We start from the raw sequence: 26,037 nt of genomic DNA, 5'->3' as shown, positions 1-26,037 counted from the left end.
AGCAATGGAAACATCAAGTCTTTCTAAGCTAGGAACTGCAGATATTCAAATTAGTTCTGGTTCTGAAAGCAATTTCTCCACGACAGCATGAAGCTCTGCACTTGCTAATTTCATTGCCAAGAATCAGATTAAGTTACTCTCCATGAGCCATCTTGCTGTAGGTGAATTAATTCCAGAATATAAACTTGCTTATTAAAAAATTAGCTCACGTATCTCCAGCCTGCACATTGTAGCACGCTTATAATTCAGTTTTAGTTCAAACTTTACCTGCCAACATACTACAACGGTTACAAAACAATGACATAGTCCAAACACGGATTATATAGTGTTATGATTGCGAACACTGGTTAGTAGTGGTACAGGGAGGGAGGGGGGAAACTACTGAGGATGCTTATATTTTTATAAATTACTTAGTTTCACTTTTCTAAGCAGAAAATTAAATGAGAATTACTGATCACTGTTTTATACCACTTAAATAAAATCATACAGAAGCTAAAATCTGCACAATGTCACCTTACCTTATACAACTGTAATGCTTGAAAGTGCTGGCAGCTTTCTGGCATTCCAAACACAGCTGAATAGCTCCTGGATAGTCTTCTTCCTTAGGATAAAATACAATGGAAAGCTAATTTGGCTTTTGAAGCAAACATTGCAACACCTATTTTTGCTTTGCTTATGTATAAACATGAAGAACAAAATATTTTGCCTCTTACGTCCACACAGTAAAGTTAGAGGAAACGAGTGAGGGTCTACTGCAGCTCTTAATGTGCGAACAGTTTAGAATTAGAAACAGACAACATGTTAGCAACATCTGAAAACACCATGTATTACATTACCTTATGCAAATGACTCGCTGTTTTGTTTCCTTACGCATTCATACAAAACATATCATAACATTTTTATTACAAAACAACTAACACCTTCCCAGTTAACTTTCAAACTTTGTTAATACAATATGATCTATTATTGAGCAAGGAAAGAGGCAAGTTCAGGCACTGGCAGGCTGTTGCCATTGTTTACAAAACCTAAAAAGAGACAAGGGTGACACTCCAACATTATGCCCAAATAAACACTATTTAACTTGACACATTCTATAGCTAATGAGAAATTAATTTAAAGTCAACTGGTTCACACAAGGCCCCAGGACAAAAAAAAACATGCTTAGAAAAAAATATGGAAATATTGTCCTATTTTATAAGAAGAATATCCAATAAGTAGACAGATCAATCAGGAAGTACATGAAGATGCCAGGACAAAACCAAAACGAAAACATACACACAAAAATGTAAAACACCAGGATCTTGCCAACAGAACATGGGCAGTGCCTTGGGTACAATTACTATTTTGGTTTTCTATTAGATATGAGGCCAGAAAGGCTCTCGGAGGAAGGAAACCCCTCTTTAATAGCTAAGCTTCCCTTTTCTGTCCTAATTACATCTGTTATATTATGTGCTTCAGAGAGCTAAAATGAAAAGCTGTTACTGGAATTTCAAAGTCATTGATTGAAGAGTAAAAATACAAAGGCAATTTATATTCAGCTATTATCATAAAGAAGTTTCTGAAACGAAATTGGTTTTAACAGCAGCATTCTAATGCAGATCAAGTTTAGCTAAAAACACTAACCCTCACCACACACAATATCCATTAGATGAAAACAGAACAGTACATTGGTCTAAAATGATTGTTGCATTTACAGCTCTTCGCATCTTTCTCCATTGGAAACCTGGTACTTCCTCCATTAAGTCTAACAGAGCTCAAATCAGTAAGCCTGCTTGCATAACATATATTACTAACATATTCCAGATGTAGCTCACCCCTGTAAGTTATTATAGTTTCGTGTCTGGTCTTCTTTTTATTGGGGAACTCTATCTAAATGTTCCTCTGTGAATCGCTACTAATAGTGCTCATGCATATTCCAAGCTACTAAATTCTTCTTGGAGTAAAGACAATAAACTGACCAACACTTGGGACACCTTATTGGGAGCAGACACTGAGCACAGCTCTAAAACTGCACTTAGCCAGAAAGGGCAGTTCCAGCCCTTAATGTTTAAAAATCACTGGCAAATTATGATAATCAGACATTAGGGTCTTTGTGCAGATACAACACCCACACCTCTGTCTCAAGACAACTCCTACCAGTAGACAGTGAAAAGCTGATTTCCTGTGCAACGAAACAGAGCACAGAAATTAAAGGTTAATCATTGTATAGGGCTTACTGATCAGAAGGCAATGTTTATGCAGCCTGTAAATGAATACATTCTTGCTTGGTAAAGAATAAGCAAGCGTGCTAAAACAAGGTGTATTACCCGAGATGGAATTAAACTCAAAGAATCTTAACAGTTACAATTATTAAGGCTCAATTTCCAAATTCAGTAACTAGGGATTATAATGACGTTCCATCCAGTATTAATTGTAAATATTTGTCAAACTAGCAAGCGAAAATTGTTACAATACATGATTATATATAGTTGTCAATAAAAGCTTGAAGCTGTCTTTCATACAATTTTATCACCTTGAGACAAGACCTTATTTTTGTTCTGTGCAGCATCTACTGCATTTTTAAGCAGTATACATACTGCATCAATAGAATTTTCAATGTCATGGCCTGCACTCTGCAATGTTTTTTACAACTGACTATTAAAAAGCCAACCCAATGAATGAGGAGAGAAGTTACTACATTTACAAATAAAATAGTAAGTAGGGAGCCCATATATAAATGTGTAGAGTAATATACCGGCAGAAGTACTTTATCCAGATCCAGTATATCAACAATCAGCTAAATTTCACCCTCTTTTTTCTTCCAAATATCCAGCTAAGGCCAGAAGAGAAGTGTAAGTTGAGGGTAGGGAGGGGAGGGAAGACTCCACAGCACTCTTACTGAACTAACTCAAGCCTCAGCGTTCAGATCTAAATGCAGGATTGAGTCTTTGACAGAAAATACTCCCCCCCAGAACAGGGGCTATCTGATTTGATGTGATGTATTTCTCACAACGTTTTAAAAAAAAAGAGTAAAAATATAATTCCACCACATGCAGACATCTATACCCTGTTTGCAAGAGGAAGGAAAAAAGGAACAAAATTAAGATGACTAACAAATGTAGACTTAGAATAGCTTCATTTAATAATAGTCTGGCAGGGACTTACCTCCAACATCTCACTCAAACGCACATCAGTTCTTTGCTAAAAATAAAAAAAACAAACCCACAGTGATTAACTACACAGAAATGAACAAAAATACTTTGCCATTGAACAAAAACAACCGCACATACCAGTGTTTTTATTGTTCTCAGAGACTTCAGCAGTCCAATAAGCAACTGTCGTTTCCTTTGGTTCGCAAGAAGCCCCAAACTAGTTTGTGTGAAGCCTTCCTTTGCTATATTCAGGTGTCTGCAAAAGTTAAAAATGAACATAACCTTTGATGATATGTAAACCAAAACTTATTTCTAATAAATTCTATCCATCAAAATACATGCTAGAAAATAAGACTGTCAGCATTGTAAGGGGAACCCAGAAATTGAGATGATAGCAACAGACTACTAAGAAGGTACGTTTTCCCTTCTGCAGAACTTGCCTGTGGATCCATGGTGTATCTCAAAAGGTTCCAGATTTAAAGACAACTCTCAATTGAAAAAGCAAGAGCTGCTAGAGAGAAAGCAGCTGGTATTTGTTTCAGTATCTTTAACTACTATTGCTAATTCCATTCAGCACATAAATAGGAAATATCATCAGCAAGCAAACTTCCTGGGTTTACAGATTTCTTCTCAAATACCTTTCCCCCCTTTCAATCTCTGCCATTATTTAAGCAAGATACCTTCTTCCATTTGTGCAAATAACAGCTGCTAACTGAAGGCCAGTCTGCAATGATGTAACACGTTCAAGTTCCTACAGAGAGACAACAGGTTAAATAAATACAGAAAAAGTCACGCTACACACCAGTGAAGACTAGTGATTAGTAGGTTTCTCTTGACATGTTATAATGACTTTGTAGAATTACTTTATACATTATTTGTTTCATCATTCTATATAGGCTAAGCACCAGAATGTAACATTAATATAAATTACCTTTTAAAATCCTATTCGCTTTTGAAGAAAGATACTTTAAATCCATTTTCATTTCAGTGGGACCCTCTACATTTATCTACTGTACATTTAGCCTAAGAATCTCTATACCATTAATACACCACAGCAGAATGATCAAAGCTTCAGGGACAGAAGCACAGGGTTTAATTTGCATTAATATGCCAGAGAGCAGCAAAATAACAAAAAAATCATGTTTCACTCAGCATTTTCTTGTTTAGAAGCACTTGTGTTCTACCAATTTAATAGATGTCACTTCATAATGAACGTTAATTGTATCCTGTTGAATTTCAGCTGAAAACTCTTCAGCACAGGTGACCTGAATTAAGCTCGATTTTGACTTCATGAAGTGCCTAGCATAACCTCAACTCCTTTAAAAATATAAGTTTTTTTAATATACCCATTAGGATTTCTTTTGTTAAGAACAGCACCGCAGAAAAGCAAATGCTCTCTTCACGCTAAAGAAAATAAAACTTTTTTTTTTAAATACAGCTTATAATTTCAAAGCATATCAAGTGTTTTCTGCGGGGAGAAGGGAGACTTTTGCTTTGAAAACTAATCTGATTCTAAAGATCAGCTCCTGGTCAGTCTCCAAAGATACAAGTAATTCTGACAAATCACTGATCTGCACCTTTCACCAAAATCAATTCCTCCTTAATGTTAGTAATGTTGCTTTTGGAAAAATGTCAGCTTAGTTGCTGATATGCATAATATCTTAAGAAACCAAATTCAAAGATTACTTTCCTCAGTACCTACTTCTCACTAAAAACATACTTTGCAAATGTCAGAGCTATTGAAAAGGCCATTGTTCCCTTTTTCATGAGGGAACACGTACAATAAAGAGCGACTCCATTCCAGTCTTGCCTCTTGCAAAGATTCCATAGAAGCTCTCCTTTGAACATGACTGGATGGAGAGGCACAGGGAGAGAGTGCAGTCTAATAGTCCCCAGACAGGGAGTCTTCCACCCAGTATTTAGGGCTGAACACATTTTTTTCCTCTTCTCAAAGACAATCTTCCACCCATTGGTTGTTCCTAAAGCTTGCCTTTGCTTCTAAGGAGAAGGGAAAACTAGAAATCCCTTGCCTTGTGTCTGTGACATGCCTCTCAGCCCATACTAGTGCATTGTTAGACCAGAACTTCATACTAGGGATGGAGCACAAACCATGACTTCCCCACACTTCCTTTTGCACAGTGGAAACAAGTGTTCAGGAGAAAAAAAGTCAACTGCATTGTTGCTGCTTCTAATGATCTGTTACTGTAATTGGACACTGAACTGGAGCTACCATTACAAAGTACGCACAGCATATCACAAGGTTCATTTCATGAGTCAGGGTGAAAGTGAGTCCTATGATGCCCACCAGAAATCTCTGATAAATAAGTCTACTGACAAGAATAACTTGAAGCCTGTGCTCATAAGTAAGACTGAAGGATTATTGACTTAATCAGGGAAATATGCATTTGAGAAACGTTTTTAAAAGATTCTTACTGGAACAATGGATTTTTAATTGTCCCTTTGCAACATCTGAATGAACTTCTTGGTATTAAACCTGTGCACCTAACTGAGATGTTCCTGGGATAAGAATATTAACATTACACAGCAAAATGCAAGAAGCACATTCTCCACAGTACTGTTATACACTGAGAGGGGTTTTTCAAAGTGAAGCTGCTGGATTCAGAACAAGCAGCACTTGCTCAACATCATCAACTCTGAACATGCACAACAGCAAAACTATACCAGAAGGATTTAATACTGTACAATTACCCTTTCTGCCCCCCTCTACACTACCTAATGAAGACTCAGCCATTGTAACACTTACCCAACTTCCTTCTGCCATAGCGTCCCATCTGACTCCTTTAACTAAAACTGAAATAATATTACCCTTACAGCCTTTTTCTTCCACCAGTTATTGCAGGAGAGGACACAAGCAATGCTCACCCCTCCATTTTTCTTTAAACAGCAGCACTTTCCCTTCCACTCAGCAGAATGCCAGAGCACAGATGGGACACTTGCAAGGTCACTAAGGCTGGATGTGCGGGCCACAAGTGCAAGCAAGCAGAAAAGGAAGTTGTGCCCTCTGGATGAAAGATCAAAATAATTCCAGCTCTATGACATCTACCATGGGTTAACACCCAGGAGGTACAAGCCCTAGCCTGCAGCAACAGAGCATCAGCTGAGAAGCAGGAGGCAAGGAAGAGAGGAATGCAATAGGAAGAAGGTTAAGGAAGAAGGAGCAGAGAGGAGAAAGCGGGGGAGGAATCAAAGAAAAAAGAGAAGAGACCTCCACCACCAAATGCAGCCACCATTGCCCTCCCACACACTCTCCAGCTTCTTGACCAAAATGAGAATTGCCATAATCACTGGTATGACGACACTTACGCAAGGTGCTGTACACAGACAGAATTATCCACCACAGGGTAATCCTCAGACTACTTTGATAACAATCCCAAGTTTTCACATGGCAGAATTCTCACTGTCATTTCCCAGAAAGATCAGATAAAATCAGGCACAGCTGATCAAATGTATAGGGGCATTATTTAAAATAAATAGGTAGGAAAAAAAACACCTTCTCTTTAGACAATCATTATCATAGCTGTTCCATTTATGTTTTGGGAGCAAGGAGAGAAGCCATGCCAACATTTTACTACAAGCAGCTAATGCAGTTTTGCTTTGTTTTGCTCTCAGAGATCTTTGACTTGTTGAGGCCCTATTTCCAGCTCTGTCTTCTCTTAGATGCTTTCGTTTCATGACTGCCTGAGATTAGCGGCAGGTTTCTGGTTAAGTGCTCTTTAGAAAGGTCATTGCTGTTTCCTCTTACAGAAAAAAAATCTGAAACCATTCCTAAACACAGCAGTAGAGAGGCTCCTGTTCAAGTCCATTACAGGTATTAGTCAAGCCTGTGAATTTCTGTTTTAGAAATCCTTCTTAAAATGGCCATATGCTGAAGCCTTTATAGGAGCCTTTATTGAGCCTCCAGCTCAATATGCCCTTCGTTCTTCTCACTCTACAGATACAGGTTTAGCAGACATAGACAGCTAGTTTCAACCAGGCACTAGCATCTCTACGAACAAATTATTAGATTTAATCCCAAATGAAACACAAGCAGCATTATAACAGCACAAAATGGAGTGGTTTAACTCTGAAAAAGTGACTGTTCATTGTCTTACCTGAACATATGCAGGCTGTTTCTCAAGAATTAAGTCTGCAACTTTTTTAGATACCTTAAAAAGAAGAATATACATATGATACATAGCAATCTCAATTAAGTAGGCCATCCCTATATTAAAGCTCTACAACAAGTTGCTGATTCTGGATCATTTAGTTCTGTAGTTTTCAAATTTGTTAACAAATATGCCACAACAAGGTAAAAAAAACCCCTTAAAAATGACAAGCATCTTTCCTTAGTAGCAAGATAAGAAAAAATGTTTACTGTTCCATCTAGGAATTACTGGGCATTTTTAAATTAATCCCTTACCTCTCTGCTTAAGGAACACGCTAGAATAGAAAACAGAAATAATATGGGACACGACAACTGTTTACATTCTGCTTATGCTACGTCTAGGTACAAATTTAAGTTAACCGTCTACCACGGGGATTTAAGAAAGCCTTAAGGACACCTACCTTTCAGACTAATATTGTATTAAATAAAATCTGTGTCAAAATGAATAAATATTCACTCCGTGCATATTATATCCTTTCTTTAGCACACAGAACATGCTTATTTTAAAATTTTCTCCATTGTTCTGAACTAACAGTAAGTGGAATGCTACTGAGAGCCGCTGTCTGTACTGAATTTAAAAATGGGCATTGCTACCTTGATCAGTCCCTTGTGCGCAAACACACACGCTTAAAAAAATTAAGAAATTCAACAGCAACAGTCATATAAACACAAGCTTGAGAATAGTGTGTTTTATTTTGTTTTTCAGCAGGGACTACAAATATTTAAGAAGAAGCAGTTTCAAACATGACAAGGAAATTATTGGTATTGCTCTATATTCTTCTTGGGGGACAATACTCCTAGAAATGAAAATAAAATAAAACCAGCTATGACAGCCAGCCAGCCCACAATGCACTATTGGGAATGAAAGATAAGGAGGTTTTTATACTGCTTAGTCAAACACAGCACAAAGTCAGGATCTTCAATCGGCATTCCTGTAACAAACTTACAGTGTCTCCACCAGGTCAGTTCCCATCCTCCAGTACAGCACCTGCACACAACTCATCTTGAAAGTACTCTGATATCATCAGCTGGCAATCTGGACAAGGGACATATATCTAGCTCTGCTTTCCTCCTTCCATACTAAAAACTAGCCAGAATCACCAAAAGATCTTAAAACCTCTTAGTCGTTCTATAAATAATAAAGTTTTCTTCTGCAGGACAGGAAAAGACCCACTCCAGAGCAGGGTGGGGGCAGGAAAGGATGTTATCAGGCCAAAAGCTACACAAGCCTACATGACCTTGGCATTCTAAAGAAGTTTTGTTCACTGCACAGTGTTTATCCTGTGAAACTTTCACTCCCCTTTCCCGACCTGTTCTTCCCGCTAGCATTGTACCTGTAAAAACTTTAGGACAGGGATATACCTGCTAGTCATGCTGTTCCCTAGCACAAATCTTACTGCTTGATTCTTCACTGCTAAAGGGATTCATCAAGCAGTACATATGAATAAAAGATGAGTTTCATTTTCAGTTTTTACACTGCTTTTTTTTATTTTGCAAGTTTTTAGTTACCCCTGACTAATAACAACCTCAACAGTACCAAGCATCTGCCAGAGCCTATTTTTTTTTTCTTTCCCTGAACTAAGTGATTCTACTTATCTGAGTTTCCAAGCTATTCTCCTTCCTTTCTTTTGGATGAGCAATATTATCCCAGGTTACTTCCATTCATTTCCAAATTGTCCCACCCCCTTTGGCATCTTCCATACGATTGTGTTGATTTATTTTTTAATTCTTAACTTGTGGAATCCAGAGTTGCAATTGTTAGCAATGAATGTGGCTGCAGTTATCAACGCATGCAAATAATGTTCTTTGAGGGGACCAAACAGTTTTCTCCAAAACAATTTTCTCTTTCCTAATCACATCAGGAAAAAACCTTTAATCTCCTGAAGAAAAAAAAAAAAAATACAGCTGAGGATATCAGTCTACTAATTAAAACAAAGCCAGACAGATGTACAACTAAAAAGCCTCCTAATTCAAATTGTCTGCACCAAGACGATTAGACAAATTAAAGCTGACACAATACACATATTAAAGTCTTGAGTGAGATGGAATCCATCCAACGGAATGGAAAACTGTAACGGGAAAACTACAGAAAATACGGAGTCTATAGTGACCCCAAAAATAAAGGCATGATCAAGATCACCTGTGCAAAAGTAAATAGTAACAGTCATTGACAAGTGGAAGATCAGAGCTCTATCACCTATAATTCACATTCGTTTGAGTGCTTGTGTTACAAAAATTTAGAAGTTGGAATTATCCATAAACCACTATTGTAAATTCCTATGTCAGCTATAGATACAGGCACTGAAGTGAAAAAGGCAGTATTTATTCTTTTCAAAAGCAGAGGCATTGTGTGATCTGTCAACAGGCTTCTTGAGTCCTCTATCAAATAATTTATTCACAATCACCATTAAAATATTTTTAGAACTGAACTAACAATGTAAAACATTCTGCAGTAACATCTTCCATGAAGGACACTAATGTCCTTTAAGACAGTAATCTAAATGACATATCACAAGATAAATGGACAAAAATTGAGACAGGAGAAGAAAACATGCAAAGGTCTCTCACACTCCACCTGGAAATATGACACAAGGACGTAATATACAGCATACAAGAAATTTTAGCAACTTGGCACATGCCCAAGATGGAAAACAAACCCGAGCAAATCCTTCCTATAGCAGAATCACATTTAGACTAGATCAAGGAAGACACAAGAATGGCCCAAGCCTGACTGGGGGGCATGGTGGGGGAAGAACTGGACATGTTTCTCGTCAAAAGTTTTGTCTTTGGTAATTTCTGTTTGTTTTTTTCCTAAAAGAAAGGCACATCTGAGCCACATCTCCTGGAAACCTCATGCTCAGTTCTCACTCCTATCATTCATAAGCTGCATGTACTTCCCAGTTCACATGTTTCAGCACAGCAGCTGCACAGTAGCTGTAGCCGGTTCCCATCCTGCAAGCAGAATGGCCAAGACATTGGTAACAGGTATTAGGAATATCTCAATGAAGTTGTCTCAGCCTTGAGTGTATTTTGTTGCAAAAATAGGTCACCACCAGATGTCCTCTTAAACTTTAAAAAACTAAAAAACAACACAAAACCAAAAAACACTACCCACGTTCAGCTTCTTTCCTCATACCTCTAGGTGACAAACATGGAATATTTATTTGCTCAACTTCTCACTAATACTTTACAAAATTTCATACATTTATTCTGGGAAAATCAATCTTAGGCAGAATGAACTTGTTCTCCATGTACTGTTAACGATCCAATATTCTCCTTTTGTACATTCCACTCATTTAAAGACATGAATTAGGATTACTACTGTTTTTTACTTGCAGATACTCTCCAAATGCCACAGTTAATACATTCGTTCCTTGTACCATATTACTCATCTTTAAATGAGCAATGAATCAATAATTAATGTATGAATAGAAAATAAAAAAGCCTGAAATGTAACAACTACCTTTCAGAAGTGCAACTCTGACTTCCCTCCATAAATTACAGTTATTACTCATTGTTACATCTCATTTGCTTTATTATATAATAACTCTCTACCAATATCCACTAGAAACCCTTGTGGACAGTTAACAAATTGGCAAATGAAAAATAACAGAAAATAGCAACTCTTTCTTTAGACAGAAATCCCCAAAAAAAGAGATACTATCACACTATTCAGCACTGTGTTGAACATTATTTTTCTTGCAATACATAGGAAAATCTGAACATTTAGAAAATCAGGTTCCTAAAGAAACTGTTAGCACATTTGCTCCTTGTTACAATACTTATCACCGAGACTTCCTTCCATGTTTTCATATGATTATATGATTTACTGATATGATTTTTCACTATAACAGCACACAATATAATATTAGAAGAAAAAATGTGTAATATCTAATGTGTTTAAGAAATCAAAAACTTTTTCAGTTACACTGCTGGCTATACTTATAGACAATACAACAAATTCCTGAGGGTACAGAGGAAACAATTTTACTTACAGCAGCTTGCTGTTGTTTTAATTTGTCTCTGTACTCTTCCAGTTCTTGAAGACTAAGTACTGGAGGAAGCCTCTGCACGTAAACAACAAATTAAATTCAGTGAGAAATTAAAGGATGTTAAATACACATGTAGTATTAGGTAACCAATCAATTCCATTAAAGAAACATTCTTATTGCTTCTGCAATCCAATTTGCAGAATTAGTCCATTATTTCAAATGATGGATACCGAAATAAATCAGTGTTAAGATAAACCATGTATTATCAGAATTAGATCATATAATATCATAATTACTTCAAAGTCACCTTGTTTTAAGCCATATATGTATACACACAACCCCACAAATCATTGAAATTATTATGTCTCAATTAGTTTGCTAAAAATTACTGAAAATACAGAACGGATATTTTTTTCCCCTCCAACTATTTTGGCTTTTTCACAGTAGTTTAAATGATGAAGCGCCTCTTAGCACAACTGATATTAATCCTACCACATTAAAAACAGAGACTCGATACCAATGCTTTATGCTAGAAGTTCCACACAACTGCAAGATGAGGTGGGAAGGTACAGTTTTGCATTAATGCAAGATTTAAGAAACAAAACAAAAAACAGCTCATTGAAACAAGCATGCTTTTGACCCTCATTTTTTGTTATATTACTGTCTTTTCTTTTAAGAAGACAACTTACCTCTAACTCATACTTCACAATATCAAAGGAATCATTGGAAAAATAAACTTCTTCAATGCTGTTAATTATTTCTTGCTGAGCTTGAGGATCAGTTGGTTCTTCACGTAGTTCTCTGAGGTCCTCCTTCACAAAACAAAAAAGGATTTCCATGATGCAATATCACATTCTAATAAGAACAATGTTTTACTAAAACAAGTATTTTTCAAAAGCCATTTACAACAGAAGAAGCAATGGCAAAGAACAGAAAGATCAGTACAAACTGCCATTACAAACAGCAAGATATTTAAAACTTCTCAAAGAACAAAGAGCAGACATGCTGCAGATCACTTAAACACTTCATCAATACATTTATGGCACAAATGCACATTGAGTTTTTTCCTCCTGAAGTTTAGAAATTCTCATAATAAACTAAAAATAAATTGGCAGGCTATTTCTCCAGAAAGAAACAACAGAAAAAAACCCCACAAAAACATAACAAATAAAACTTGAATTTTTTAAACCACAAGATCCATCTTTGTAAATATGAATTGTAAATTGTAAATATGAACTGTCACTACAAAAGTATAACTTTTCAATTCAATCCTGAGAATTCACATTTATTAAAGTAACACCATGAAATACTTGATCTTTTTACAGGCAAAACCAGAATGTATTTGCTGCCTTTGCACAAAATTAAGAGATTTCAGATTTTTCTCCAACTAGCAAGGTGGTCTCAGCAGATATGCGCTGTCAGCTTTCTGAAAACTAATATTCAAGAGGTGAGCATCCCTTTCCTTGCCGTCACGATCTCCTCTGGAAGTTCTTCTCAACAGCCCAGTTGTTTCCACTGGTTACAACAAACCAAGGACTAAGCCTGAGCCTCCTCTTGCTCTCCTATACAGGACATTTCAACTCATACTAGCCCTCTCCTGGAGGCTGTTCCCACTGGAGGAATAAAAATTCTTTATCAGAGACTCAAAATGGGGAAGTGCCAGGATATTCTTTCACCAAAAATCTAGATAAAATGGATCAAATTGCTCAAGATTGGCATTTAACCCTTGTGAAGCGATCCATCAGACTGAAAGGTCCCACAAAGATCCCAAGCCTCCCAACAACACCGAGTTGCTACAGAGGGAAAAGGTGCCGTTATTTTCACCAAGAGCTCAAGGGCTTATTTTACCAGTTAGAGGCATCGGATTTTAGATTAATTGACTAAACAACCACTAACTTGCTTACTTTGTACATCAATTGAAATAAGGTCGACGTTATGAGGCAAAGCGACATTTTAAGTGGAAAGCAAGGTGCTGTTTCTCTAGGCAATTAGAAGCAGCCAAGGGTTGATGAATGAACGGTCTGGAAAAGCATAATAAATAATAAATAATAATAAAATATCTCTTGCAGGAAAAAAAAAAATGGTGGTGCTCAAGCGCCACCCGGTGGAGCGTGGGCAAAGTCGCAGCTGGAAGGCGGCTTCGAGCCGAGATGTGGCGGAGGGTAACCCGGAGAAAAGCCATGGAGGAGACACACAGTATCACACAGAATCACAGAATGGTTTGGGTTGGAAGGGACGTTAAAGATCACCTAGTTCCAACCCCCCTGCCACGGGCAGGGACACCTCCCACTAGACCAGGTTGCTCAAAGCCCCATCCAACCTGGCCTTGAACGCTCCCAGGGATGGGGCATCAGCAGCTTCCCTGGGCAACCTGTGCCAGTGCCTCACTACCCTTACAGTAAAGAATGTCTTCCTGATATTCAATCTAAATCTACCCTTTTTCTTCTTCCTCTCCCGGGAGGCCCCAAGCACCACAGATCTCCACTGTAGGGCTGTCTGAAAACACCAGGTTCAGCCACTGTCCCCAGCGCTTCCCACTGGCGGCCCACTGCCTTGCAGCCAGACGGAGAAACCCACCTCGTACCACAGGGCAAAGGCAGCAATCTACCACCCAACCACACAGCCACCCAGCAGGAGGCTGTGCAAGGGAACGAGGCATGGGCAAAAGGAGGGCACCAACGGATGTCAGAGAAATAAAGAAATAATAGACATAAATAACAATATAGCAACAATAAATAACAATAACAAAGCAAAATGATGCTATTCATAGAATCACAGAATGGTTTGCGTTGGAAGGGACCTTAAAGATCATCTAGTTCCAACCCCCCTGCCACAGGTAGGGACACCTCCCACTAGACCAGGCTGCTCAAAGCCCCATCCAGCCTGGCCTTGAACACTTCCAGGGATGGGGCCATCCACAACTTCCCTGGGCAACCTGTTCCAGTGTCTCACCACCTTCATAGTGAAAAATTTCTCCTCAATATCTAATCTAAATCTACCCTCTTCCAGTTTGAAGCCATTACCCCCTGTCCTATCACTACATGCCCCTGTAAATGTCCCCTTCCGGCTTTCCTGTAGGCCCCCTTCAGATACTGAAAGGCCACTATAAGGTCTCCTCGGAGCCTTCTCTTCTCCAGGCTGAACAATCCCAACTCTCTCAGCCTGTCCTCACAGCACAGGTGCTCCAGCCCTCGGATCATCTTTGAGGCCCTCCTCTGGACCCGCTCCAACAGGTCCATGTCCTTCTTGTGTTGAGGACTCCATAGCTGGACGCAGTACTCCAGGTGGGATCAATTCCATTGATATTCTACCTCTATTCTTTAGACAAACTCTTAAAAACAGGTTTTGAGCACAGTCCAGCACTTAGCGAGGCATCTTAGCAAGCAATGCCACAAGCCCCAACAGCACCTTGCTCAGACAAGGGCAAAGGCTGGGTCAGCTGCATGGCACTGACAGTGATGGTACTGACACGACAAGTTTGCAGGAAAGTGGCAGGGGAGATCCTGTGGCACCACACCGGCACCAGAGAGACAGGTAGGACTCCAGGCAGGAATACCCGTCCCTTCAGCTCCAGCCACACAATTCACCTGGTGGTGACACCTTTCCACCTCGTGTTTCAGCTTTACTAAGAGCATGAGAAATAGAGGAGAGGAGGGCAGGTTATGGGGGATGAAAATGAAAAGATTATTGAAAAATAGCCCCTTTAGAGTCTTTTTCAAGTTTTTAATCTATGGTTTTGAAGCTTCCATCACATGAGAGTGCATAGATTGGCAGAGGAAGCAAACATTCAGATTCAATGGCATACTACTCTTGCAATAATTTAATTTATGAAGCAAAGAATTTATTATCTAACCATATGTATTCCTGTCCTTTAAAACAAACAAAAAAATTATTTCCCTCTGGACTCCCTAACAAATGGCAGCTTTATACTGCACATCCCTCTATAAATTAGCTTAACATCTTACAGTACATTGAGTTTTAGCTATACGAAACTAAAATTAAAAATTATCCAACACAGGCAACAAGGTCAGCTTAATTTGTCCACCGAACCATTGCAAATGGAATAATCTAATTTATCATCTGATGTTTGGCCACACGGTCCTTCATGGTTGTTTGTTAAAAGAAAAAAGAAGAAAAACTAAACGCAAGAAGAAATCTTTAGGATCATTTGAATTTCTAGACTATTGATATCTTGTCACATTGGTGAAATGATATGTCAACGCCATAGGTCAATGGCGACTGACACCTCCTGAAAATGTATTAAGAAAGCCCTTGTGGACACACATTCCAGATTTAGAGCCATGTAACAATAAATTGGGAAGGTTGTTTTTAATATCAGCATTTCAATGAAACCTAATCAATGACCTTTTTGTCTTTGTAGATGACGACAGTTTTCACCACAAGAATAAAGCTGATGTTCATGTGGCTAGGAAAATTACCAAGAAACCACTTTATCCCACCTCAGAAAGATTGTTCATCTCAGTGTTTCTTGCCAAAACACTACCTAGGAAAACATTTATTAAATGGACAGGGTTTTTATTTATCTTACTCATTCTTTCTAGAAAAGCAGTCTAGTGAGAACAAATCTCCAGGATGAACTCAAGCTCCCGTATAAATTACACTATCTGCCACCAGACTTATGCCATGATAAACTGCAGCTTCCAGTCCATCATGCTCCACTAGTTTCAAATAACTAACGTGCTCAAGCCTGATCTATACACTCACCACTGAAGGAAGCAAACGTCCTTGGCTAAAGTTTATTTGCTGATATTCAATCTTCCTCATCCCTTCAATTAGAGATACAAAAAAATTTTAAAAATTTTACTATATACATATGAAGCCTATAGTTGCAGGGGCCTCAGGGAAGGCCAGATTTAGAACTGTGGAGCTCACACTCACACACTTTGCAGAGGTAGAGAGAGAAGCTCTATTAAATCCCTCAAGGCACTTTTCCACCTCAAAACTTTTCTAACTATTGTCACTTAAATACCTGTCTTTTAAAAAGAAATTCAACATCAAAACACACTTGTCACTAAATTTCATGTAAATTCAGCAATTCCAAGCGCTATTCTGAATAGAAAAACCTATAAAAAATTGAGACAGAAAGAATCGTGTGATGATAATCACACAGAAAACTTCATCATTGCTAAACTGAATCAATTAGCTGCTTCAGGAGTTATACAGGAGATCAGGAAGAGCAGCACATTGGCAAGGTGGAACCCACAGCATTCATTTCAATCCACCTGCTCAGATTAATACACACGTTCAGCAGTAGGAACTCTCCAAGCAATAACGGGCCAATACAGCCATCTAAGATGCTGTTCCATGGGCTACTCATTTTTCCCGAAGTTTTGTTCAGTGAGAGACTTCACCTCCTACATAAAACATGCATCGCTTGCGGTACCAAATGTGCACATTTTTTTTTGCCAGTATCATGCTTTTTGCCATGATCATACTTTCATAAAAAGACAATTTACCCTGTCAAATATACTTCCTTTCAGGTTACAATTAGTGCAACCCTAAGCAGCAGGTCTCCCTTTCATAATGCCACATAAATAGATCCATGAAAGACAGTTTCTGAGGAGAGAACAAAAACTGAAAAGAAAAAAGAAAAACCCTACCTGTCTGACAGTTTTCCATACCTAAAAAAGCCATTGCTAAATAAAACACAGTGTTTGCATCCACACACTTCTCACATCATTTTCCCTTCCTGTTCTATGGAAATAGAAGTTTACAGGTCTAGGAGCCTGTGGCAAACTCCTTGAAATATATTTCAGAAGAGTCATGTCATTGCAGAGGCATCTTGAAATGCAGTTCAGCAAGTTTCAGATGAGTTACCCAGCTATTTCCTAGTGCGTCACACTCCCACTCTCCTTGCATTCTACACTGCCTGTAACACCAAATCCAATATTGCTCTGTTGAATGAAGCGTTACTGGTAGAGAGCCGAAGCAAACACCTTCTGCATTCCAGGCCCTATCACCTGAAAGACTTAGGAAGCAAAGACATTGAAAAAAATTAACTGATACTACTCAGAGAAGAAAAAAAATCTAAAGTTTCCAATATAATTAGAAGCTGAAGGTCAGCAACAGCCTATGTACCTCTACACAGAGAGTGACAGGGGCCACATCTGCACAAGACTCATTTAGAAACAGCCTCCGTCTCTTTGTCATGAGCCAAAACCACACCAATGAACACAGTGTCAATTTATATCCCTCCGTTCTGTACTTGGTTTACACCCATGTTAAAAGGTAATCCTAAATACCAGGATGAGGGCCCTGGTCAACAGATTCAATCAGCAGGGACATTGCAACATCTTACCACCATGAAAAAAATCGTGTAGAAAAGTATTTTTATATATATATACATACACAATATTTTAATTTTATCTATATAAAAAGATATATTTATATATTATATATGTCTCATAACGTATGTATAACTGTATCTATAAACTCAACTCAAAACTACTTCTTCCTCCCCTGCCTGCAGCTAATCCACAGCTAGGGAAGGCAGTCCCAAAGGAAGTTTGTGGTATTCCCTTATCTTTCACATGAAACGCCCAGAACCTTCTTTTGATCTTTCCTTCTTCAGTATATGTGCAGAGTACTTATTAAAAAGCCCTCACTCTACCAAAACAAACATTACACTTGAAAACAATTATCCTCGTGGAGGGAACAACAAAGCTTGATCCATACAACTGATATTAGTCACACCACCACTTAATGCACTCCACTACTGTTGGGGAAATAGAAACCCACACAGACTAAGAAAACCACACTTCTGTATCTATGGGAAAAGCATTAAGAAATAAACTTTCAGTGTTGCTTACCCCCATAAACCACAAAGTCAACTAATATTTGTATATTGCATATGAGCTGATTATCATCAAGATACACAGAACCTAATTCAAAGTCAACTCATTATTAACCCCACACACTTGAATTCAAGTGTACAAAATACCTATCTCACCCTTGTGTGAAAGAATCTACTAAACAAAGCTGTTATCAGATTGTGAAAGAAAAAAGCTGACAATAATAGAATGGTTCAAAAAGAACTGCAGTTCCCCGGGGTGATCAGGCCACACAGATGAAGTAAGGTACCTCAATCAAAAAAGAGATATGAAATCCCTCTGCAGACAAATTTCTCTTCTAGAAATCCTGCCTTGCAGTTCATATTTGCCTTATCTACAGACTATATCACAGACTTAATCTATTATACACTCTTTCTCTTTGTGACCAAGGTGGCAGTATAAGTCTGTATTACAAGTAAAAAAAGTTTACTGGTGATTTGCTTTCATGTGACAGAAGCAAATTGAAATTTTTCAAGATAGTTGGAGAACTTACTGGAGTACTGGGTAATGTGAGTGCATACACTCGGAGGTATTCTGTAAAATATCCAGGCACCAAATCATTTCATTGTTTAAAAATAAAAAGTTGAGGAGCACAGTCATCACTTTAACATACTTGCCAGCAAGCCATCAGTCACCAAATCAACAATTTGCAGATATCAAGATCCAAAAGAATTTTGCTGGTTTTCCCCTCAGGGGATGCAATGTCAACGTGTTCTTCTCCCTGTGCTCCATATTTCCCATTTGACCTCCAAAGTAGCATGACAGTCCTCCATTTAAAAAAAATTATTTTGTGCCTAGAGTTAGCATTACCTATTAATGGCTTGTGCTCTTTCCAGTAATTCATGCTGGCTCTGTAGCCTTTCATTCTGTATACCTCTCAATGGCTTCAACCCAGCTTTTGAGCCTTTCAGTAACACTCACCCTCAATCAATCAGGAGATAGCACTTTGAATGTGGAAGTGTGAAAATGAAAGTGCAGCAGCAGCATCATAACTATTCTATCATCAAAACAGTATTTGGCTGCTGAGCTTGAGACTTTTGTTATTCAAGATATAAACAAAAACAGTTAGTAAAATGTGTCAGCAGAGAGCAACATATGATTTCAAATAGCAGTCTGCAACAGTATGAAATCACGCTTTTACTCGTTGCCTGCACATTTTCTTCAGTCTTTACTTTTGCATTCAAAAGTGAATTCCCTTTAACAAACCTGTCCGTTATTATAAAATAATTATTGAGGGGCATTAGCTTATAGCCAGCAAAGCTCCTTGATCCTATAATTATAACGTAATTCTGATCTGTGACATCAGTCTGTTGCCGTGGCATTAAGTATAGCTCCAGTTCTCAAAACAAATACCAATACCCAAAAGCTCAATGACTTTCAACTTCTGTGCAGAACCGAAACCTAATCTCCTTGGCAGTTATTCATACCACAAACACAGACAATAATCTCCCCCTCCCTACCCCAAAAAACTACTGTTTTCAAGAAAGGGTATCTGAATCTATGCTTACAGTGACAGCAGACCTATTACAGTGCCTCATCCAATGTCTCATAATTTGAAAAGTAAAATCCTACAATAAAGGTTTTAGCAAAGTTAAGGAGGCATGGTGATACAAATCCTTCCTTCAAAAGAAAAAGGCTGGAAGTAAAGTCACCGTGACAAATGGCTTGGGACCATAGCCAGGAGTTAAACTGATCAAAACATAGTAATTTTACTCAAGATTCTTATGATCTAATGTTTTCATTTAATTGCATAGTCAGGTAACTTTATAAGCGTTTCACTCAATACAGCTTGTTGAGAAGAAAAAAGTTAATGTAAGCAGCTCAGAATTTTGAGAACTATACACCTAAAACATTTTGGAAGGGGAAAAAGAAAAACGTATTAGAAGACTGAAAAATATAAAAGTCTTATTCTGTGGCACAGAAGAAAGTAATACTTTTATCAACTTTAAAAAAAATAATCAAGTGACAAGTTCTAATGTTGATGCACTCTTGTCTTTTCAGGTACAGAACTCATAACCACAATGAGATTCTGTTTGCAGAACAGATGCAGATAATGTTTTCACACTGCAAATGTTTCACATAGATATATGAAAAAATTACGAACTACTGCCAGGTATTTGTTTCCGCATTATTATTGATAGAAGGTGTAGGCTTACCTGACACATAACATCTAACCATTAAAGAACGGAAATCCAGCCAAGATACCCTACATCTACTTTTACCTGGATAGCCAACTCAGCAAAAAAGACAGTTTGAAACAGAATACTCAGTGGGTGGCAGGAATCTGCAATTTTGAAATCTAAGCAGTGCAAATGAGACTGTTCTTTTAACATCGCTGCAACTGAATACGTTCGCTCTTTGAAATCAATATATTGGCTGCTGCTTAAGAGAGTATTATGTACCAATTCAGAGATTGCTACTTGATTTTCAGTAATGCTGAAAATGCTACTTGATTTTCTGGTCTGCCTCAGCACAACCAACATATTACACAGTACTTATATAGAGATAAAGAAACACAAAGGGGTTTTTGTTTTGGTTTTTTTAAGGCTATTGTAAAATAAGGCATCCAAATTCAAGTCAGTAACCTAAATATCTCATTGATTAAAGGCAAAAAATCCAAATCAGGAGAAAATAATAAACAACATCCACAGCAACTCTTGTGAATCATCCATTCAGATCAACAGAGTACAAGAAGCAGTCAAATACTGTGACAGTTGTTCCCTCACACCCAGATTATTCAGCATGATTTGTGAGACAAGAGTGAGCTGGCACCTTTTAAGTAGCGAGACCTCAGAAAAGCCAAAAAAACATTATTATTCTAGTTAATTATATATGCTGAGGATTAAAACCATGAAACTATGAAATATACTTATGGCATCAAAACCACAAAGAAACTAAATATCAAGACTAGAACTATATAGGCTACCAAATATCATCTACTTTCCAAAGCTGAAAAAAAGGGCATTTTTCTTTTTCCTTCTTTTTTTTTTTCTTCATTCCAGCAGGAAAACTAGATAATATTAAGATCCAGTGACAACTCAGAAGTTCCAAGAAAGAAATCTTAATGCAAATTCATTCTGAGGTCATTCTGTGTTTTGCCTCACAGCTCTTAACCCTTTCATCAAAATATTTTAAAAGATTTTCAGCAAGAAATAAAACTGTCAAAAAGAACAACAGCAAACCTGTTTTTTGAAAAGAAACAACTAAGTGTCTTTTAACTATAAAATGAAAAACTAAAAATTAAGGGGGTGGGAGTGGAGGGACTGTGTATCATACCTTACTAGGAATCCGAAAGCTTTCAATAGGACTGAGGTCATGAACACTCTCCTGAGGACTTCTTAGACCCTTTAAAAGAATTTTAAAAGTCAGTTAAGACTGATTACATATCTTGCAATCAAACTGCGCAAGTCTTACCTGGTGCTGAATATATACCTACAAGTCCTTTAATAAATTACACTGACATGAGGCTGGGAGGCTAAGACCTTATTCCATAAACCTTTAAGCAAGACCACTGGTGTATAAATTATGCTCCTCAAACATCTAAGCATTTCCAACTTTATGCTGCAATATGTACCTTTTTAGTACAGTTCACCAACATTCCCTTCATAAAAGTTCGCTTATATCCTCCTCTCAACTTCCAGATGTTCTTTTAAATTTAAAAATGCAGGTGTCCAAAAAACATCACAGAACTTGTTCTACTAACTTAATGGTTTAATGGAATCAAATAATCGAATTAAAGTTAAGTACCACCTACTCCGTAGCTAAATTATACTATTTTTGCTTGATAGGGTATTTATCTATTTACCATATAACACTATCAGGGCTGATTTTCTGTATGCATAACTAAACTGGAAAAGATGCATAATTTATACAGTTTTTACACTTTAAAACACATATAGCCACATAAACAGAATACGCTCTAGTAGACTGAAGCTTTGTACAGGAAGCATCAGTTAACCAGCTGAGTACTTGTTTGCTGAACATCCAACACATTCACAATCTTGTAAGCAATACCACAGAACATGCTGCCTAGCGCATTTTCTGCCCAATCCCCAGGTAGAGGTGAGTCTAAACATTCAAGTTTCAGATATGGTTCTGAGTCCAGCTTCCCTTTAGACTTCAGGGCATTCACGTGAGCCACAAGCTTCAGACAGACTTCCCTCCAGCTCTTGCAATTGATGTTAACTGTCCTGTTTTCAAGCCCCTTTCAGGCCCTGGGTGCCCACTTTTCTTTGAAAGAAAAGGACCAATGCAATTACTATGTGAGTGGATGATGAGAAAAGTTTATATTTATCCTTTGAAACTGATGAAGTGTTTTACAAGTTCATCATTTTCATGGTAACTACTACATTTTACAATTGTTTCATCTTCATAGGATGCAAAACCTCTTCATTTTAGTTTTGATTCTCAGATTTCCTTGCGCATCATTTCAAAACATCCTTCCTTTCCAGTTACCACCACCAAAGATGACTCGCCTCTATGCATTGGAAATTCAAGGCAACAAACAGCTGCTGCAGCTTCTCATACTTCACATGAAATCTTCCACACACGTTCTCAAAAATCTGAAGTACTAGCAGCTTATCTTCAGAAGCAGCAAAAAGTTTCACTTATCAAATGCTAAATGGAACTTAATCCTTCCCAAAGGCTGAAAATTGCGTAAGTCACATCATTTTTGGACCACAACATTTCCGCACTGGGCAGATTTCCCACAACTCCTCTTTGTCAAGCTGAAAACTGATTGTTTACCCCAATACTGAAGGAAAGCAGAGCATTATTTTGGATATTCATGCCCTGCCATGCCCATCTCCATTTTTAAGACCTGTCTCCTGCACAAGAATCGTAACTCTGAGGACACAGTTTAGAAAAAAAAAAAGTTTAGTTTCTGACTTTCTTATCATTTTGTATAACCACCTAGAATAGCTCATGTGGTGGGTGACACAAGCAATTTTTTACATTCTCAAATTTAGACACACAGCCAAACAGGCTTCATTTTAGAGGTATTTCACATATGTGAATGACTCGAATGTTATTCTAATACACTCCTTTAAAAAGGCTCACAACCTTAGAAATACTGGTCCAAATGTAGACTGGTCTAAATACAGACAACTGGTACAAAGAGGTGGGCTAATAGAAGCACACTAAGAACTCTAGCACACATTCAATATGTGCCCATGCAAACACTCCCCCGGCACCTCCACGTCCTTGCCTCCCCGCTCATCCACAGCGTCTGCCATTGGACAAAGCCACGTTACAGAGGCCCAGCGCTCCAGAATTATATGTGAAAAAAAGGAAAGGGACACAGCCCACTCGTGCCATCTTTAATGCCGGTGTGCCTGTTGTGGCACGAGCTACACGCTGGCACCTGTGCAGGCTTCCATTTCTTCTTCTAAAGAGGAAAAAAGAAGCTGGATGCGTGCGTACCCAGAGATAACACACACCACGGCTTCCCTCTCCACATCAGCCGGGCCAAGGGCGACGCCCGCGCCCCGCAGGCCCGTCAGGGTGCCCGGGCACGGCCGCACACCCCGGCATCCCCCAAGCCGTGGGCCCAGGCACGGCGCCCCCGGGGAGAGCCCGGCGCCCCCGAGCCGCTCACCTGGCGGGTCATCAGCGACTTGATCTTCTGCATGATGGGACCGGGACCGGGACCGGGACCGCCACCGCCCCGAAAACCCTCAGCAGCCCCGCACGGCGGCGGGCTCCGGGCACGAGGAAGCCATGTTGGACGCCACCTGACAGAGCCCGCCCGCTGCTCCCTGGGACCGGTAGTCCTCGGGCGGCGGCGCCCGACTACAACCCCCGTCAGCACGGCCGGCAGGGCGGGCACCCGAGAAGGGAGCGGGTTGGGGCGGCTCCTTCCGCCGCGGACCGCCGGCCCGGCGCCGGCAGCCCTGAAGTGGTTGCGGTCTGCGAGGCGCGGGGCTGGCAGGACCGGTCCCGTCGTGAGGAGACGCGGGCCGGGTCCGCGGCCGCCTGGGGAGCGGGGAGGCGGGCCCCTCCGTTCGGGGAGGCAGAACTGGGCCGCGGTGGAGGAAAGGCTGCGGCCGGCGGGACGGCGGCTCCCGTGCGGCTGTGGCAGCCCTGCGGAGCAGTGGAAGGAGCCGGTGGTTTGGCAGCCTGCTGTTGGAAAGCACCGCTACACTCAAGCGGCCAACACCCGTGCTCTGCCCGGGCCTCGTCGTTAGGTTCATGGCGGCGAACGCCTCGGCTGGCACTGCTGGCACAGCAGGATGCGGGTTTGTGGGGATGTTTATAGAGGATTTGAACATTGAGGTTTGTGTGTTTAGACTTCGAAAGCAATTATCTGAGCAGACAAAATGAGGTACTGTCTAACGAGAGAGACTAGCTAGAAAATACGCTTGGACAATGACCATTTTTTGTTTGCCTCAGGTTATTTCAGGCATTACACACGTGGGTGTTGGGCCTGTTCACGAGGGGTGATGTTTTGCCTCACCAAAACCAGCTTGCATGTCTCAGTACTTTAGCTGCGTAGATCTCAACTAAAATAAAAAGTTGTAACTTTAAAAATCTGGTTTTGATCAATACAAAACATAAAAAGGAAGAATTTGTCCTGTAATCTTTGCTTAACTGGAGATGACACTCAATACCAGCTGCAACACACAGCGACCAACACGTCCACTGCAGCAGAGGGGTTTTCTGCAACCTGCCAAAAAGGTTGTCTTTCCTTTTGGAACTATTGGGGTCTGCACATAGGTCAGCTCAGCACACAGTTCCTAATCCACTTATTATTATTTAGCTGCCCAGCTGTCGTTTGTTCAGTGGCCAGCCCAGCCTAAACCACAACACTTGTTGCAGGGTATGACAGGTAAACGCGGGCGTGCAGCTCGCTGTTTGAACCGACATGGTGACAGAGGGAAGTCAGGAGCAGTGGTCCCTCCCTGCGTTCTTCAGCAAGAATTCATTACTTGTGGCTACCATTGGGGAATATAATCCACAGTTATTTCTGTGGAGAACCTCTAACAAGTTTAGCACGTAACAAAGTTACTTGTTAGTAATAAAATAATTAAAATTTGCAGAAATAACAAAAGTATTCAGAATGTTACTGTTGCAAATAAAGTCGCTGTAATGCAGGTGCTTTTATTAAAAAGAAATGAGTGAGTTCTGATTAAGTCTAAATGCCATCTAACAATCAGCACAGGATAGAAATCTATGGAAAGCATAATGTGCTTTTTTAGCATCCATTTTATTTGTGTAAGTTATTCAGTGTAAAAAATTGCAGCATATTAATGACATCAAGACCATATCCAAATGCTGGAAATAAGGGGACACACTTGAATAATCTGTTCTTTTTTTAAAATTTTTTCTTTGCACACATAGGGCATTTAAACACCAACACAGACTTTATCCCAGTGTGAAAGCTACCGTTCATTGCCGTTAGAAATTAATGGCAACCTGTGACCAATATTTTATTACATGCTGAAGCCAAGTAGATAATAATTTCTAACTCAGGTTTTATAAAAGGTTGCAATTGGATATACAGTTAAGTGGATTAAGCAGGTTATAAACAGCAGCATTCAGGAGGGGCAGGACAGTGGACCCAGGAAGCCTCTGGGAATATGCAAAATACCCTCTTCATCTACTGGCTCATGTCAGGTGGTGACATTGTTTCTGGTGGGACCACTGTACTTATATTTTTGTTAACCTGAAATAGCCCTCATGTTTCTTACATTTGATTGTACAGAGCTGCTAAGAATTCAGAAAGGATCTGGGTATTTTCACCTCCCTTCAGTAAAAACTGAGCATTCAGCCCTTCTGGTGGGGGCTTAGCACCTCGCAGGACCCTTGCAGTGAGGGGGAGGCAGTTCCCTGCTACCAATCCCTCCTGCACAAGGCAGGATGCAGTCTAGCCTAATATTTGTTAATCTATAATAATCGGT

At 39.3% G+C, this 26,037-nt stretch overlaps 1 protein-coding gene across 1 annotated transcript in view; it reads right to left on the bottom strand.

Moving 5' to 3' along the window:
• The window catches only part of VPS50 (VPS50 subunit of EARP/GARPII complex), an 89,886-nt gene extending 65,988 nt beyond the window's left edge, over nt 1–23,898 (bottom strand). The window contains exons 1-9 of the mRNA XM_074574681.1: nt 23,736–23,898; nt 21,416–21,484; nt 11,978–12,100; nt 11,292–11,363; nt 7,244–7,297; nt 3,812–3,882; nt 3,270–3,387; nt 3,145–3,180; nt 519–601 (exon numbers count right to left, since the gene is read on the bottom strand). Coding sequence (XP_074430782.1) covers nt 519–601; nt 3,145–3,180; nt 3,270–3,387; nt 3,812–3,882; nt 7,244–7,297; nt 11,292–11,363; nt 11,978–12,100; nt 21,416–21,484; nt 23,736–23,768 — 659 coding nt within the window. The 5' untranslated portion in view covers nt 23,769–23,898. The remainder of the gene's footprint in view (nt 1–518; nt 602–3,144; nt 3,181–3,269; nt 3,388–3,811; nt 3,883–7,243; nt 7,298–11,291; nt 11,364–11,977; nt 12,101–21,415; nt 21,485–23,735) is intronic.
• Nucleotides 23,899–26,037: the final 2,139 nt, after the last annotated feature.

Source organism: Larus michahellis, chromosome 2 (genome assembly GCF_964199755.1).
Source record: "Larus michahellis chromosome 2, bLarMic1.1, whole genome shotgun sequence".
Classification (NCBI taxonomy): Eukaryota; Metazoa; Chordata; class Aves; order Charadriiformes; family Laridae; genus Larus; species Larus michahellis.
Note: the sequence above shows the minus strand (reverse complement) of the source record. Positions and strands in the feature narration are given on the sequence as shown.